General features: G+C 43.7%; 1 protein-coding gene across 2 annotated transcripts in view; it reads right to left on the bottom strand.

Annotated features, from left to right (window-relative positions):
* ARHGAP10 (Rho GTPase activating protein 10) overlaps nt 1–15,821 on the bottom strand; it is a 998,059-nt gene that overhangs the window by 551,926 nt on the left and 430,312 nt on the right. For both annotated transcript variants that reach the window (XM_078676901.1, XM_078676902.1), the window contains exon 8: nt 10,096–10,225. In XM_078676901.1, the coding sequence (XP_078533027.1) occupies nt 10,096–10,225 (130 nt within the window). The remainder of the gene's footprint in view (nt 1–10,095; nt 10,226–15,821) is intronic.

Genomic DNA, 15,821 nt, shown 5'->3' with positions numbered 1-15,821 from the left:
CATTCTTTAGCCCACTCAGCAACCCCAGTTCAAACATGGCCATATGCAAATCAGTCTGACCCTGTGCCTCATGGGAACAGTCCAGCCCAAACTGCCAAGCCATGTCTTCCCTGGACCGGAAACAAGCATCCTGGGACCGGTTTCGGATTCATAATCCTCATCAGCCAGGCTATCTTGAATCCAGTGGCCAAGTGAGCAAGGGACTCGCGTCTGAGCATACCCTGCCACACTTAGGGCGAACAAAGCGATACAAAAGGGGATGATGGACGGAGCGTTTGAGCAAATCAAACACTCACCCCCAGTCATCTGATCTGGGTTTAATCCATCACCATTCTTTAGCCCACTCAGCCACCCCAGTTCAAACATGGCCATATGCAAATCAGTCTGACCCTGTGCATCATGGGAACAGTCCAGCCCGAACTGCCAAGCCATGTCTTCCCTGGACCGGAAACAAGCATCCTGGGACCGGTTTCGGATTCATAATCCTCATCAGCCAGGCTATCTTGAATCCAGTGGCCAAGTGAGCAAGGGACTCACGTCTGAGCATACCCTGCCACACTTAGGGCGAACAAAGCGATACAAAAGGGGATGATGGACGGAGCGTTTGAGCAAAGAGATTAAGAGGCACATCGAAGTTCAGCAGAACATACAATGCGACAAAAGGCTTCAGTGGTGCCGCCAAATGGATGATGACCGCATCTGGAATTTCAACAGGATAGCTGTAGTTGGCGACAAGTGAAATTTATTTTTGTTCTTTAATTAGGGGGGGGAAGGTGTGTGGTAATAATAATAATCCACATTTGTAAAGCGCACAATCACCCGTAAGGGTCTCTAGGCGCTGGGGGCCGTCGGGAAGATTAAGCAAGCTATTGCCCAGAGTCACATGGTGCTGGGCTAACCTGCCGCCGGAGCCGGGGATCGAACCCTGATCCCCAGATTCCAGCGTCAGTCGCCCTGGCCGCGGTGCCACACCTCTTCCTCTGTGTATATAGTTATTGGTCTACCTTTACTGTATTGTTAGGTTTCATTTGACAATACAGTTACCATGATTAACTCTCTTGCAGTGATGGTTTAGACTGTGAATGTCAGTTAACTGTTGGATCTAACACAGTCTGGGTCTGACGATTTCGCTGGGAAATAAACTTCTTTTGGATCATCACATCTTTGTGGCAATCATCTTTTGATTATGAACTTCACACATACGAAACCCCAATCTATTCCAAATGGCAGCTGTGGATTGGGGGATCCGCAAACCCAGACTATTACAATCCTGTGGAGAGAAAAAAGGGTTACTATGAAAAATATTATGTTTTACCCCTAATTAATTATTACGCAAAATTATTGCGTTTAAAAATTTGTACCTAGTTATCTTAAGGCATTTCCATTATTAAAAAAAAAAAACTAGAGCTGCTACCGTAGCTCCTGCACCCTAATCCTTTAAAAAAAATTATCGGGTGAGAATGGATCGGCATATAGATGTGCATGGCAATACAAAACAAGCACTGGCGTTGCCAATAGGTCTCGCAGTAGGAAAGTTGGAGCTATTGGTTTTGTAAATGACAAAGCCCTTTATGTTTTTAAAATGAAAACAAAAATAAAAGGCAGTTATTTGCAATTGTAATAGCTCAAACTCTTGTGAATGCGAGACCTATTGCATTGCAAATGCTTGTTTAAAACTGCATTGTCATAAAACGTTTCAGATGCGTGTGCTTGCTCATAAATGTTAGAGGCACATAATAGAAGCTGCACTGACACTTTGTCAAAGACCACATGAGTAAAAGTGCTGTAAAAGCGTCCATTTAGATTGCGAGTACAGGAGAAAAACTAATAAACTTGTTTCTTCAGCTAAACAAACGCGTTTTAAAACAATGCATGCACGTGCTTATACTTCGGCAAACACTAGATGAGTAAAAGCGCTGTAAAAACATTTTTTAGATTGCGAGTACAGAGAAAAAAAGTAACTAATATACCTGTTTCCTTCAACTAAACAAACGTGCTTTAAATCAATGCATGCTCGTGCTTTTTGCCGGAAACTGTCATAGGGCGGGACTTCCAGAGAAAAAAAGTAACTAATATACCGGTTTCCTTCAACTAAACAAACGTGCTTTAAATCAATGCATGCTCGTGCTTTTTGCCGTAAACTGTCATAGGGCGGGACTTCCGTTCTCTAATAGAAGCTTGCGCTCACGGAATGCTAAGCTAAAGAAGCAGTCGTGATACAGAAGTCTAATGCTCGAGAGTTAGCTCAGTGGCTGCGGCTTAAGTGTAAATGTGAACATATGTTTTCGGCGTAGGAAGTATGTTCTGTGCACTGGTATATGCATAGGAAAAGGGCGCGTGTTTGCTCCTATGTGTGAAGGCTATGTGTATGCAGGCGCGCGTGAAAGCTGTGGCCGGAAGGAAGCCGGATGGGGGCGGGAGAGCCTGGTGGGGGGCGGGAATGCGAACGAGGGGAGGAGAATAGAGGGGGAGGCAAGACAGAGGCAAGGAGTGTGGCAAATGGCCGGCGGGAAGCCGGATGGGGGCGGGAGAGCCTACGAGAGAAGCACACAAGGGAGACATGGGGGAAGCTGGTAATTAGGGGAGGAGAAGCCGCAGAGCGCACGCTGGGCGAAGCCCTTTGATGTGCTGTGCGGCCGTGAATGCGCGTGCTTGTTTGGTCACGTGATTCACGGGAACTTAATGAAAACCGCAGCGCAAGAAGCCCTTGGTTTGACGAGGATTTCGAGCACTTGAATTCTCGCTCCGCTCAATGCGCTTGCGCGCATTGATAGGTTGCGAGACCTAAAAAGCTTCCTGATAATACTGATAACAAGCATTTGCAATGCCATAGGTCTTGCATTTACGTGAGTTTAAGCTATTGGCATTGTAAATGACAATGCATTTTATTTATGTTTCAAAAACCAAAAGATAAATAAAAGGCATTGTCATTTATAATGCCAATAGCGAAAACTCGCGTACATGCGAGACCTGTTGCATTGCAATTGCTTTTTTGCCAGTGCTACACTGAACTAATGGCGACCGTGCTGCAAATTAATTAAATAAAGCAGTGCAACTGCTAAAGTGGAAGCGGACAGAGCTGGAATAAGGAAAGGCCATTAAATAAAATAGTGCTCACCCACTAAATAACGAGACCGTGTAACAAGCCATGTAAAAGGTCCAGTCGTTATGGGCGGTAACAAATGCAGACAAGGCGGTTCCAAGGCGGAACTAACAAGCCTATGTATGAATCAGAAGCCAGCATTTTCGAAGGACAATGACACAAGCCAATGACAAATATGAGCGGAGTGTGGGCCGGGCTTCCAATGCATACCCTAATACAGCATGCCTCACAGAGCGAGGGTTGCATTCGCGCTGCCGCTAGGCTTGACCTCAAAAATTACATATTTAGAAGAAACAAAGTGATAAAATTAAAGCACAAAATAGTAGGTATCTGGTCCTGGATATATGTATGTGTGTTTGCTAACTGTGAGTGTATGTATTGAGTGTTTGGGCATTTCTGTGATTTTGTGTGGATACTTGAGCACGCATGTAAACTGCCTGCCGTTGTGTGGGTTTTGACTTCGAGTGTATGCGTGGGCATTTATGTGCATCTTTTTTATACATATGTGGCTTCACACAGTGCATTTCCGTGTGCATGTATGTAAGCTTGTGTGTATGAGTGTTTCCAATGGATTTCTGTTTAAGGGCATTCTTTAAAATGAAAACATTGACAAAAGATATGAATTATGAAGGCTTTGTTGTGAAGTCATGTGTCACTTCTGGCAAAGCAAACAAGAAGCTATCAAATCATTTAAACTCAGTTCACATCATGCGCGTTTCCAGTAGCCACCACTTATTAAATACCAGGTCACTGCTATCGTTAAATAAACATCTGCAGAGTTTAAAAAAAACAACATCTCCTAAAATGATTTACAGCTTAAATAAAAACCATGTGACAGCAAAATACATTCAGATATGATTTTAACATGCGAATCCTAGGGTGTTTACCGCTCGTTCCATATGACATATTACGAAGATGCAAATCTGTGTGCCAATATATATTTCAATTGTGAAACTGGATGACTGGGTGAAGCAGTGCGGTCCTGAATGGGTGTTCACATATACGGTACCCCTTTCCTTTGGCTGGGCGCTCCCGGTCTGGTAATTAGGGCTGTTTCTCCACACAGCACCGCCACATCTTCCACAAATGCACAGTCTGGGAAGCTTTCATCTGCCGGCAGGTTTATCACTTGTAGCCCCAGTTTATTTTTCAACACTACAACATAGAAATCATGCAGGCGGTTAGCAGCCGCAATGGCCACCACTTCCCCCTTTTCCGTCCTCAGGGCTGTCTCACACAGGATTCAGGGATAGGCCGGACAACGGCATGTGTGCATTCTCCAAACCTTGAAATGCATAAACCTGCCATGGCACTACTGGTATTTAAACCTCGAAAACAAGCACTGAGATGACTGACAAATGGAGCCAAGCAAACGTCTCCCACGCGCTGCCAGCTAAAAGTAACACAACTCTATATTTATGCTAGATAAATTATATATAAATGTTCCTTGCTCCTCAGTAACTATGTAAGCTATTTCCTCATTGGTCCCTCATCCTAGCTCCTCATTGGACATTCGGAAGTCTGTAATGACTGACTGACAGTGTTTTTATCTGCCCTGGTGCTGTTTAATGATTTCTGGGTGAATCGATAAATGACGAGGCAGTCTACTTGGCGGCAAGCGAGCCATGAGCTGAGCCAAAGGTCGTACTTGCAATGAAAGGCACAGTACGTTTTAAAAATATTTGCAATGCAATAAGGTATCGCATTTAAATGCGAGACCTATGGATTTGGAAACTAGTGACTGTCATTGTCTCGCCTGCTTTGCCTAATGTAGGAACACAATTAAGAAACTAGAACACGCACTGTGTAACAACCAAGTAAAGGGGCCAGTAGCCAAGTGAAGATACAAATGACAACATGGCTTCAAGTGACACAAGTGACTTCAAGTGACACGTGATTCTTCTATTATGCCACAGGCCTCGCCAAACCTTCACACATTATTAAATACCACACCTTAAGCATCCACTATTTACAGATATTTGCGAGATAGCAACTTGGTCAGACAAACCACTAAAATAGAACAGTCACGGTAATGTGACCTTGATACATGCTGGCCGTTATCCATTTGGAAGGGCATTTGGACTAAGATCCGTAAATCTTCTAGAGCAGCAAACATCACACAAACCTTGTTTTTTGTTTACAACAGACTTCTACTGACACCGGTTAACTTAAGTAAAAGATTCCCTGACATGTTTGGTTTATGTTGGACCTGCTCGTCTCCTACTGCTGACTTATTCCATATGCTTTTTTTCATCTCCACATGTACACATTTTTTGAAAACAAGTATGGTCTCAAGTCAACCTAATTTTTTTTAAAAAACTTTTTATTCATTTTGATGTAAATCATACAATTTACAAAGTCAGAACATAAACACGCAGTACAGCATCTCACAATGTTTTCAGACACATTTGTAGTGTTCCTCAAGTTAAAAACTAGCCCTCTTTTACAGCAGCCGAAACCCCCAGCCCTTTCTCCAACATTGTGTCTTTAGACCTCCTCTGCCTCACTGTCTTCTGAGTCTGACAAGGGATCATAGAGTTGACCCCTGTATGAATTCCATGCCCCCCACATTGTATTCCATTTCTTTGGGCAACCTCTAGCACGGTATATCGCTCTCTCTGCAATCATGGCTGCATCCATATCTTTACTCCATGCCACTAAGGTCAGCACCTCCTTCCCCCCCATCTTTGTGCTATATTTCTTCTGGCTATCATCATGCCCAACGTAGCCCAGGTTTGTCCGATATGCGTGAGGTCTTTTGGTTCCCATATGTTTAACAAACAGCGCTTAGGTTCAGGCAGTAGTGAGACCCCCCTCTACCTGTGAGATGGTCCGCAGCACTTTAATCCAGTATTCTGCTATTTTGGGACAATCCCATATGGTGTGGTAAAAGGTACCTTCCTCTCTGCAACCCCGCAGGCAGTAGGGATGCTCCACCTTTCCTATTTTGTGTAGGGTGTGCCTAGTGTAGTAGGAGCTATGTAATATGCGCAGTTGCGCCAACATGAGTCTTGAGGGTATACCCACCTCCCTTGGGGACGCTAATGCTTCCTGCCATTCTGTGTCATCCATTACGCCAATGTCATGAGCCCATTTATCTCTTAGGGGTCCCAGTGGGTCAGGCAAGTTATTTACAAGTTTGCGATAGGTGAGAGAAGTCGCCTTCTTCGGCATGTAGTCCGTTAGCAATCTGTCCTCTAAGGGGGACGCTTCTGGGACCTCTGAGCCTGCCGGTAATACTGTCATCAGAGCATGTTGTATTTGTGTATATCTAAAACGTTCCGAGGGGGCCATTCCGTATGTTTGTCTTACCTGCTCGAAGGGAATCACCTCCCCTTTCTGCCACATGTCACCCACAGTCGATACCCCGATAGTATACCAATGTTCAAAACCTTTACTTTGTCTGAGCTTCCCCAATCGCTTCACGTCCCATAATGGAGTGAGTCGCGCCTGTGCTGTATGCCACAGACCAAGGGTGTGTTGTAGCGGTCCGAACCGTGTTGTCACCATTTTTTTTCCATAGAGTGGAGCCAACATATCCCCCGTGCCCAGTTGCGCTCTATCTGATTGAAGTGCCGTTCCGATCGCGGTAGATGGATCCATTGATTGATTACCTTCAGCTGTGCAGCCCAATAATAAAGTTGGACATCGGGGAGCGCTATTCCTCCATCATACCAGCTGCACACTAGCTAAGCTTGCGCAATACGTGCCGGTTTGTTACTCCACAACAGTTTAGATACCTGCGCTGCAATTACTTTAAAATAGGTGAGTGCTACCGTATATGGTGTGTTTTCTAGGATGTATAAAAATCGAGGCAGGGCCATCATTTTAAAAGTGCTGCCTTCCCTAACAGGGTTATCGGGAGTGTTTCCCAGTGTCATATGTCTCTTTTGAGACGGTCAAGTGGGGACTGCAGATTTTTGCCGTAGAACTCTCCTGGGTCAGTTGTGACATACCTCCCTAAATATTTGAACGTGTGCTCCGCCACCCGCAGCGGGCAACCATCGGGTAGATGTGGTGGTGAACCGTGTAGTATGTACATGATGGACTTAGACCAGTTAATGGTATAACCAGATGCCCGACCATATGCTGTGCAGATATCTAGAAGGGTATTAATGGAGCGTGCGGGGGAAGTCATATATAGGAGGATGTCATCAGCATAGATGGGAGATACGATCCTCCCAATTGTCTGACCATCTAAGGCCCCTTATCATTGGCTCCCACCGTATCCATGCCGCCAGTGGCTCAAGCACCAGCGCGAACAATAGGGGTGATAAAGGGCAGCCCTGGCGCGTACCTCTTTCTAAGGGGAAGTCAGCAGAGATGTGGCCGTTTGCGGCCACATGCGCCAATGGTTTGGTATACAGCAACTGTACCCAGGAACAAAACTTTGGTCCAAATCCTAAATGGCGTAATGTCGCGAACATAAATGGCCAGTACACCATATCAAATGCCATATGTGCATCCAATGACAGTACCACTGCCGGTTCCTGCAAATATACTGAGCGCGCCAGTACCCCATGCAGCCTTCTGAGGTTTAGTGCCGTACTCCTGCCCGGCATAAAGCCTGACTGGTCCGGGTGCACGGGTTTTGTCAGATGCGGGGTTAGTCGGAGCGCCAGTGGTTTGGTGAGGATTTTAGCCTCACCATTTATAAGTGAAATAGGCCGATCGGAGGCACAGACATCAGCTGGCTTCCCGGGTTTCAAGATGGCCAATATGGTGGCCGTCCGCTGGTCTGGTGGGAGCTCTCCCGCCTGCAGACTGTCATTGAACATATTCAGCAAATGGGGCGCAACGGTATCCGTCAGTCTTTTATACAATTCGATCGGGACACCGTTTGGCCCCACCGCTTTGCCTGATTGCAGTGCCCGAATGGACACCTGTATCTCCTCTATGGTCAGTACAGCCTCTAGCGTCCGTGCCTCTTCCAGGGACAGCCTGTGCATAGCAAGGTCTTGTATTTATGTCATCGCCTCATCTACTGAAATGTTAGAGCGTGAGGCATATATTGTCTGGAAATGCCACGCCAGTGTCTGCACTATTGCGCACGGATCTGTTGAGAGACCAGCCTCCCCTGTATCAATTCTCGCTATCCACCTGTCGCTCCTGTCCCGTTTATCCAGCCACACCAATAGTTACCCTGCTTTGTCGCCACTATCTTATATTTTGTGTCGCGTGTTCAGTAATTGTTGCTTGGTCAGTTTTGTCAAGTATCCTCTATGTCATTGCTGAGCAAGGTGTAAAGAATGTGCTGTGTCGGGGGTCGGGTCTTTACTATGCTGTACATCTGCTGCGGTCAGGTCTGACTCCAGAGCTTGCAACTCCATCTGTCCCTCCCGCCTGTGAGCTGTGATGGATGCCAGAGCGTTGGGTCCGTAGGTGTGTTTACACCACCCGCGGGTAGGTAGATGTCCCTCCTAACGTGGGCGGCTTTAAGTGTCATAGCCTGTGGGGGAGGGGTGGCCACGCGGCCACCCCACCTCAATCCTGCTGCCCGGTGAGTTTATGCCCGTCTTGTAAGCGTAGCCCTGTCTTACGCTGATGTAGTCCTCTAGTATAAACCTGCCCCACCTGGTGAGTCTCAGTTCAGGTTCCCTGGGAGCTCAAAGGCGCGTCAACTGGCCCCCCAATGGCGCTCCAGAGTAAATTGGAGGCCACAAGCACACCGCCATATATCTCCGGCGTTTTCAGGCTCCACCTCCGCTTTAGAAGCGCTTCGCCATCCCTCTCTGGTGGGATTCGCCGATCGGGAGTCAGCTGCATCTCCCTGCTCCTCGCTCCCGACCGGTGGTGGTTTGCAGGTACTAGCGCGACCTCACTGGGTGAGCTCTGATCTCCGGCGTCTCAGGGGGGCACCCCGGCCGCTCCTCAGTGCCTCTCCCGCTACGCCGGCAAGTATTGTAGTCCGGCTCCCGCTGCATCCAGGGCTCCGCCTCTGGCGTCTGGGAGGCGATTCAGTTCACCCGACGTCTTCTCGGGGCAGCCCGCCAAATCGAGTCCCCGGCTGCCGCAGCATCACTAGGCCCAGGCTGTCCAAGTCGATTGCTCAGCCCAGCGCCCTCCATTTTTCAGCGGTGCTGGGATGAAGCGAGGAGAGGTTATCACCCTCAGAGCCCCGTTAAGCAGCAGCCATCTTGCTCGGCTGCTAGCCACGCCCCCAGTCAACCTAATTTTTAACACAAAATTTCCTCTTTCTTTTTCCAAATTGTTCTTAGCCAGCCTCTCCCCTATATGGGACAATGTTAAGCTTAATGTTAAAATCATTGACTTATTGTTAGCAATCGCTTTTCAGCAAATCACCATTAACTGGAAGGACTCTACAAAAATTTCTTACAAGGCCTGGTGGTACAATGTTTGTCATAATCATAGATTGGACACTGCATTTGTTTATCCTATTAATTTTGCAACAAAACACCTGGATTTATGGTCACCTGTTACAACATACATTGATGTTTGTGCCAAACAACGCTTTATGTTAAAACCTTCTCAACAGGAAGTTCTTAAACCACATTAATTCTTTTAATGGTTCTGTTAATTTCTTTTTTCTCCCAATGGTCTCTTTGTCCACTTATCCTGTTTTGTCTTCTTTTTTAAATTGTTATTCAAAGTCAAATATTAGTATTTTAAATGTAAACAGCTTTCAATGTATTAATTTATATTTAAGATTGTATATTATATTCAGACACCTTAATTTCTTTCAATAAACTTCTTTTTTAACTTAAAAAAAAGAAAATCAAGGCGACATTTCTGGGAATCTGTAGCACAACTTTTAGACGGGTTAAAAGAGCAAAGAGGAGACGACCAAAAAAGGATAAAGGATTCAGGAGCAGCATCAGAGAGATCAGTTGGGGTGTCCAGGTCTCTAAAAGGGTACACAGTTTCTCTTCCATTATCACTGACACTGACAAACTGATGTCCAGGAACAGACACACATATTTATACAATGAAACACACACATATATAAAGACGCAGTGGAAAAAGGAGCTTACGTTTCTCTTGAACATAAAGGTAGCCTTCCATTGTAAACGGGCTTGCTCTCTTATGTTCTTGTGGGCTCATTCGGATTTTTCTCATAAGATCTTCTACTTCCGACCTTGTACCTTCAAAACGATTCCGTGTCTTAACAGAGAGAGCAATGAAAACAAATTATTAAAATGCAAGCACTGATATCCCTATTTGCCCTGTTCATTAAAAATATATATAATTATATTTACAAATCATCCACTATTAAGAACTCATTGGATTTCAAGTGTTGCCACACACTCGCACTCTGACCCTCCCAGGGTTGGATGAGAGCAGTTCAGTAGACCTGAAAAGAGCTTACATAGATTGCAAGTGAAATTAGTGACAAAAGGTCAATTCTCTTTCCCTCGAAAATTCAAACATACGTACCCAAAGTCAACCACGCCTGCCTTACGATGAACGAAAATGCCTGTACCACATTCTTTAGCAAAAGTAATGCACTGTATTTAGATAGATTTCTTTGAAGCACTGATTTTAAACTATGTTTCAATTCTACATGGATGCAACGGGTATATGATCTAGATCAGCTTAAAGGATTCTCTACTTACTCTTAATTAATGAAGACTGTTTTATTCTTCTGTTGTTTTGTTTTTACCTAAAAGAAAAGGCTTGTTTCTTCCTTTTGAACTAATGTTATTGTAAGAGACAGGATGCCTGTGTGCATAAATCAGTCCCATTACATTCTGTTTTTATTTTCTTGTATGTGATGTATAAGTGGATTTCCTCTGTAAAGGATTATTGTACCCTTCTTCTTCCTTCTGGGGCGTAAAGCTTTTTTCTAAAACTATATTTATGGTTGCAGATATGTATGTTGATCTAGTACATGTATACATCATCTCTGGCTAAAGTAGTGAATTCAGATTTGCTTAACCGTTAAAAATTGAGATTAAGGGTTTAAATTGGTTGAGGGTCTAAATGGGTTGCGAATCTTAATGTGGTGCTTTCATTTTAAAGCATCCATTGGGAAGGAAATATAAATCTGCCAAATGTTTAAACACATTTCTCCATAATTCACCTTTATATTGTTTAAAAAAAATTATCTTCAGTTTTGCAGAGCACCAACTGCCAGAATATTTCAGCCTTTCCAAACGAATAAGATACAGATGTATATTCATTTGCCATCCCACAAACTGACCTGGCAGATTCACTTCAATTTTCCGGAGTTTGACAATTTCCGTCCTTCAATAGTAGGTGGGTGTAGTCACAGCTCTTTACTGTTGAGCCTTTACACCACTGATCCTTGACAATTTGGACTTTAAATGTTGGACTTAAAGTACATTTTTAAGACTGATTTTTAGAACCCAATCACCTAACGCCTATCGTACTCAATCGTTAAGTGATATTTAATATAAACTCAAAAGATAACTGATCCTCTATCTTCCTAATAACTATTATCTGTTCCTAATACCACTGAAAGGTGGCCAGCAATACGTACAAAGAAGATACATCTTCCATAAGTGAAAAATATTAATTCCTAAAATGTTTTCCTAGCAGAGTAAATCAAAACACTGACAGGAGGTTTTTAAGCGATTCGCTCCTCTATAATGCAATAGATCACGAGGAACACCAATGTATATCTGATGTTGCACTCAGAGGAATTTTGTTTGACTTTATAAGACTTGGAGAACAATGATTTGCACATAACAGAGCTCCTTGGCATTGACACCTAATTTTGACTCTGGAGTTAAAATAGAATACTATGAAATATCAAGTGGAACTCAGCTAAAAAAACGTGCTCTACAAAATGAACCTGTAGGGGGACAGGGATGTGTGGTCTAGTGGAAATTTAGAAGGTTTGCAAAAGATCGCATCTCTGTGGGCTCCAGCACTGCTCCAACTTCAGGCCTGGTCTTTATCGGCTTGAGATAGGAGAGAGTCTGGGGTACTTGGGAGCCAGAAGCTTGACCTCTGAGGCATCTAAATGTCTGTATTTTGTCCCTGATGACAATGTGAAACCTGAAAACCATGAGACGATAGAACCCTTCCCCTGAGTATTGCCATTACCTAAGCCAACGGCAGGGTGTGCTGTAGCATCTTGAAACAGGGCTCCAGAAAACACAGCATTGGAGCAAGGGTACCAGAGGGAGACTTCGTTGGAAGAAAAATGGGCAAGGGGTCCTTCCCTTTACAATGGAGACTAGACGGTGTACCAGCACCACTTTGGCTCACTCCTAGTTCACAGGACTACTGTGGTAGAGAGGCAAGCTGGAAGAGTGGCTAAAATTTTAGGACCTGGAGTGGCTTGAGGCTTTCTGGTCTGCTGGCCAGCATGTCTTTAGACTACAGCTCTACTTTTCCCAAAGGTGTTAGTTGGTCGAAACATCATCCCAGCTTTGACCTATTCCTGGAATCAGTATAGTGTTCTAGAAATCGGAGACCTGGTTTTCTTTTTTCATTTTTAGGTCAAGCCTGTAAGAGCATGCGCTCTCGCATGTGTCTGATAATGGGTTTGGAACCCGCCCATAGCTTGCCACTAGTTGGCACCACTGTCACTTTTCTTTGCTGGCTTCTCATTGGGCAAACCTTTCCAAGCGTCAATTCCTTTTATTGCTGTGGCGCACAGACCACGCACTTTATCATTGAATTGATTAGTGCTCCTCCTTTGGCCTTCTTTTCTTTTTTGCAGTTTTCTTTTTTTTGTTTGAATCTGTTCATTGAGAATACATTTTATGGTTAACCTTTCTTTTCCATTTGTGACCAGTTTGTTGTACACCTTTGTTGCAGTAAACTTAGAAATAATCAACAACATGTTAGAATGGGTTTGTAATGCTCATCAGACATACACCCTCTAGAGATAAAGGAAAAGTGGGCATCTAGTACATTGGGGTCTGTTTAAACTAAATCATATGATGTACTTCACAGCATCGATGTATTTGAAACTCTTTTGGACAACCCCTAGAGATAACCTTATTGAATGTTAAATCGTTCGCTATTTTGATTTTTGACTTTGATGGATACACGTGTTAATTAATTTTTCTTTTCGATTTTGAATATGTCATGTTCATTGCATTGATGTGGAATTAGACTGTGATGCAACTGAGAAGCATCACAAAATATAAATTAATTTACAGACAGAGTTTTGTAATATGATATCCCTTGTTGGCATATTTTCCTATCTGCTTCCTTTTTAGGTCCAGCCTGCAAAAGCTTGGGCTAGTGCACATGCTCTCACTTGCGAGACTCATATCTAATAATGGGCTTGGAACTCGCCCATGTTTAACATTCGTTGGGATTATTGTTGCTCTTCTGTGCGGTCCTCTCTATAACTTTTATTTTAACCTTCTATAATTTATCCCCACCCTCCCGTTTTTTCTCCCCTTCCTCATACCATCCCGTCCCTGTTTCTATTTAATTGTTGTGTTCCCATGCAACACTCCAATACTTTCTTTACCCCCTAATTTCACTTTCAATGATCAAGTTCCAATCTCCTTCTCCATTTCTCCCTTAACCACTTTGCTAGCTTGTTCTTTCTCTCGTTCTTCCCTTTTTGCCTCTCTTGCTTTTTCCCTCCTTCCAACTGTCTCATTTCCCATTTACCAGTCTTGTACTCTTAAGTCCCCTTTTTTCTCCCCTTTCTACCTTTCCCTCCGACTCTACAATCTTAACATAAAAAGAGTAATGAAATAGCCAACACTGGCAGCTTTATAATGCTTTTAAAGATTATCCCATTATCCACCCCCTTCACCTGTTACCCACCCCTAAACCAGTTTTCAAAGCCAAAAGCTCGCCCATAGCCGACACCTATTGGCTTTGCCAATGCTTGTTTCCCCAAGATGCCACCAAAAGACAATAGCAGGGTCAAGACTGATTTGCATATGGCTGGGTTTAAACTGGAATGTTATGGGATGCAATAAAAACGATGGATTTAGCCCCAGATCTCTGTACTGTGGTAACTATTTGACATTGTTAAACATTCTGTCCATCAGTTGTTATTTTTGCACCAAAAAGACAATAAGCACATCAAAGGCCAGAAGAAGAAGGAGCTGTTCAAGCCATGCCAAACATGTACGACACTACGGCATAGTGGAGCTAAAAAAAGAACTTGAAGATTCTTGTTTGGCAAAGGTGACATGGGAGAGTCCTTTCTACTGGGGTTACACAAATGAAAGGCACTTTGGAAGAATTAAACGCAAAAACATACCACACATATAATTAAGTCTCTCCTGGGTGGGTCAATTGGAATCACAACTGAAACAAAACTCTGCCTTGGAAAACCACACAGTTTTTAGACACTGCAGAATTACATCCATAGTGCGAATAGAACAAAAAGCAAAATGCATGGATAATGCTACCCAGGCAAACAGAATGCAGATTCTGGGTTCACGACAGTTACATCTGGAGGACATTAGGACATTGCTGGGTGACTTTTTACTGAAAGAGGCCCACAGAAGGCTCTGGAACTCGCGGTGGAGGGTCTCTGTTGGTTGAAATGTGCAATAGGATCACTCAGAGGGAGGTAAAGGAAGAATTGATATCCATGACCTTTAATGGTTCATTGCAGTTCCCAGCAGAACTAAATATATGTAAAGATGGTACTGTGCACACTTTCTCCCAGCCCGAGGCAGCAACAACATTTCTGAACCACGACAAATATGTACTGCAGTTTCCTGCATCTGTGGTAACTACGGATACAGGCTCTTGATTTTGCATCTGCTAGTAGGAGATGCAAAATACTATACCCCACTTAAGGATACGAGCGAAATGGTGACTTTCTCAGTAAGCTTTCATTTAACTTACCCTATACATTTGTCTCCTTATCTTCTCCTTCCATCTTAATCTTATAGCAAATGCTCCTAAGAGCATACTCAGTGCTTTTGTTACACACTGTCATGATTTCATCAGGAAATGCTGTATTTCCTTCATAAAAGGCGTTTTCACAGTTTTATCAGTAATCCTTGTGCTGTATGTACGTTTGCCCAATTAACATGATTTAAAAATGAATAAATAAATGTTGTTTGGAAAAACATTAATTTACAACTACTTACCAAAAATGATTGTGTTTTTTTGACAAACCAGTCACAATTTTAAACAAGTGTTGGAAAACCAATAGGTCTCGCCTATGCAAGAGGTATTGGCTTTGCCAATATGTTTTAGCCATAGTGTACGCCAGCACGGCTGCTGTTTAGCAAGGATAAAAGTTAGAGGAATAAAGGAGAGTGGAGTGGAGTGGAGAGTCGCAAGGTGGAGTAGAGTTGAGAGCTATGGAATGACATGAAGTGCAGTTGAGTGGAACGAAATGGAGTGTCATGGAGAGACGTGGAATGTTGTTAAGTGTTGTGGAGGGAGTAGAGCAGAAGGGCGTGAGTAGAATTGAGTGGCGTGGAGTTGCATAGAGTGTCATTGAGTATTGTAGAACAGAGTAGAGCGGCGTAGAGTGTGTTGCTTAGAGTGTTGTAGAGTAGAGTGGGCTAGAGAGGAGTAAATTGTTGTGGAGTTGAGTGGCATAGAGTGGAATAATGTAGGACAGTGGAATTTCACAGAGCAGTGGTTCCCAGCCTGTTGTCCCTGGACCCCTGGTGGTCCGCAAAGCCTCCTCAGAGGTCCGCGACTACTTAGAAAATTAAATATTAACAGATTGATAAGGCACACATAAATACAGAAGCTACATGTACAATTTAAAATATTAAAGCATACTGTAAATGGAAAGGAATTTTAAATTGGAGGCTACAAATTTAATTAGTATCCTGAGATG

This window comes from Lissotriton helveticus, chromosome 2_1 (assembly GCF_964261635.1).
Source record: "Lissotriton helveticus chromosome 2_1, aLisHel1.1, whole genome shotgun sequence".
NCBI lineage: Eukaryota > Metazoa > Chordata > Amphibia > Caudata > Salamandridae > Lissotriton > Lissotriton helveticus.
Note: the sequence above shows the minus strand (reverse complement) of the source record. Positions and strands in the feature narration are given on the sequence as shown.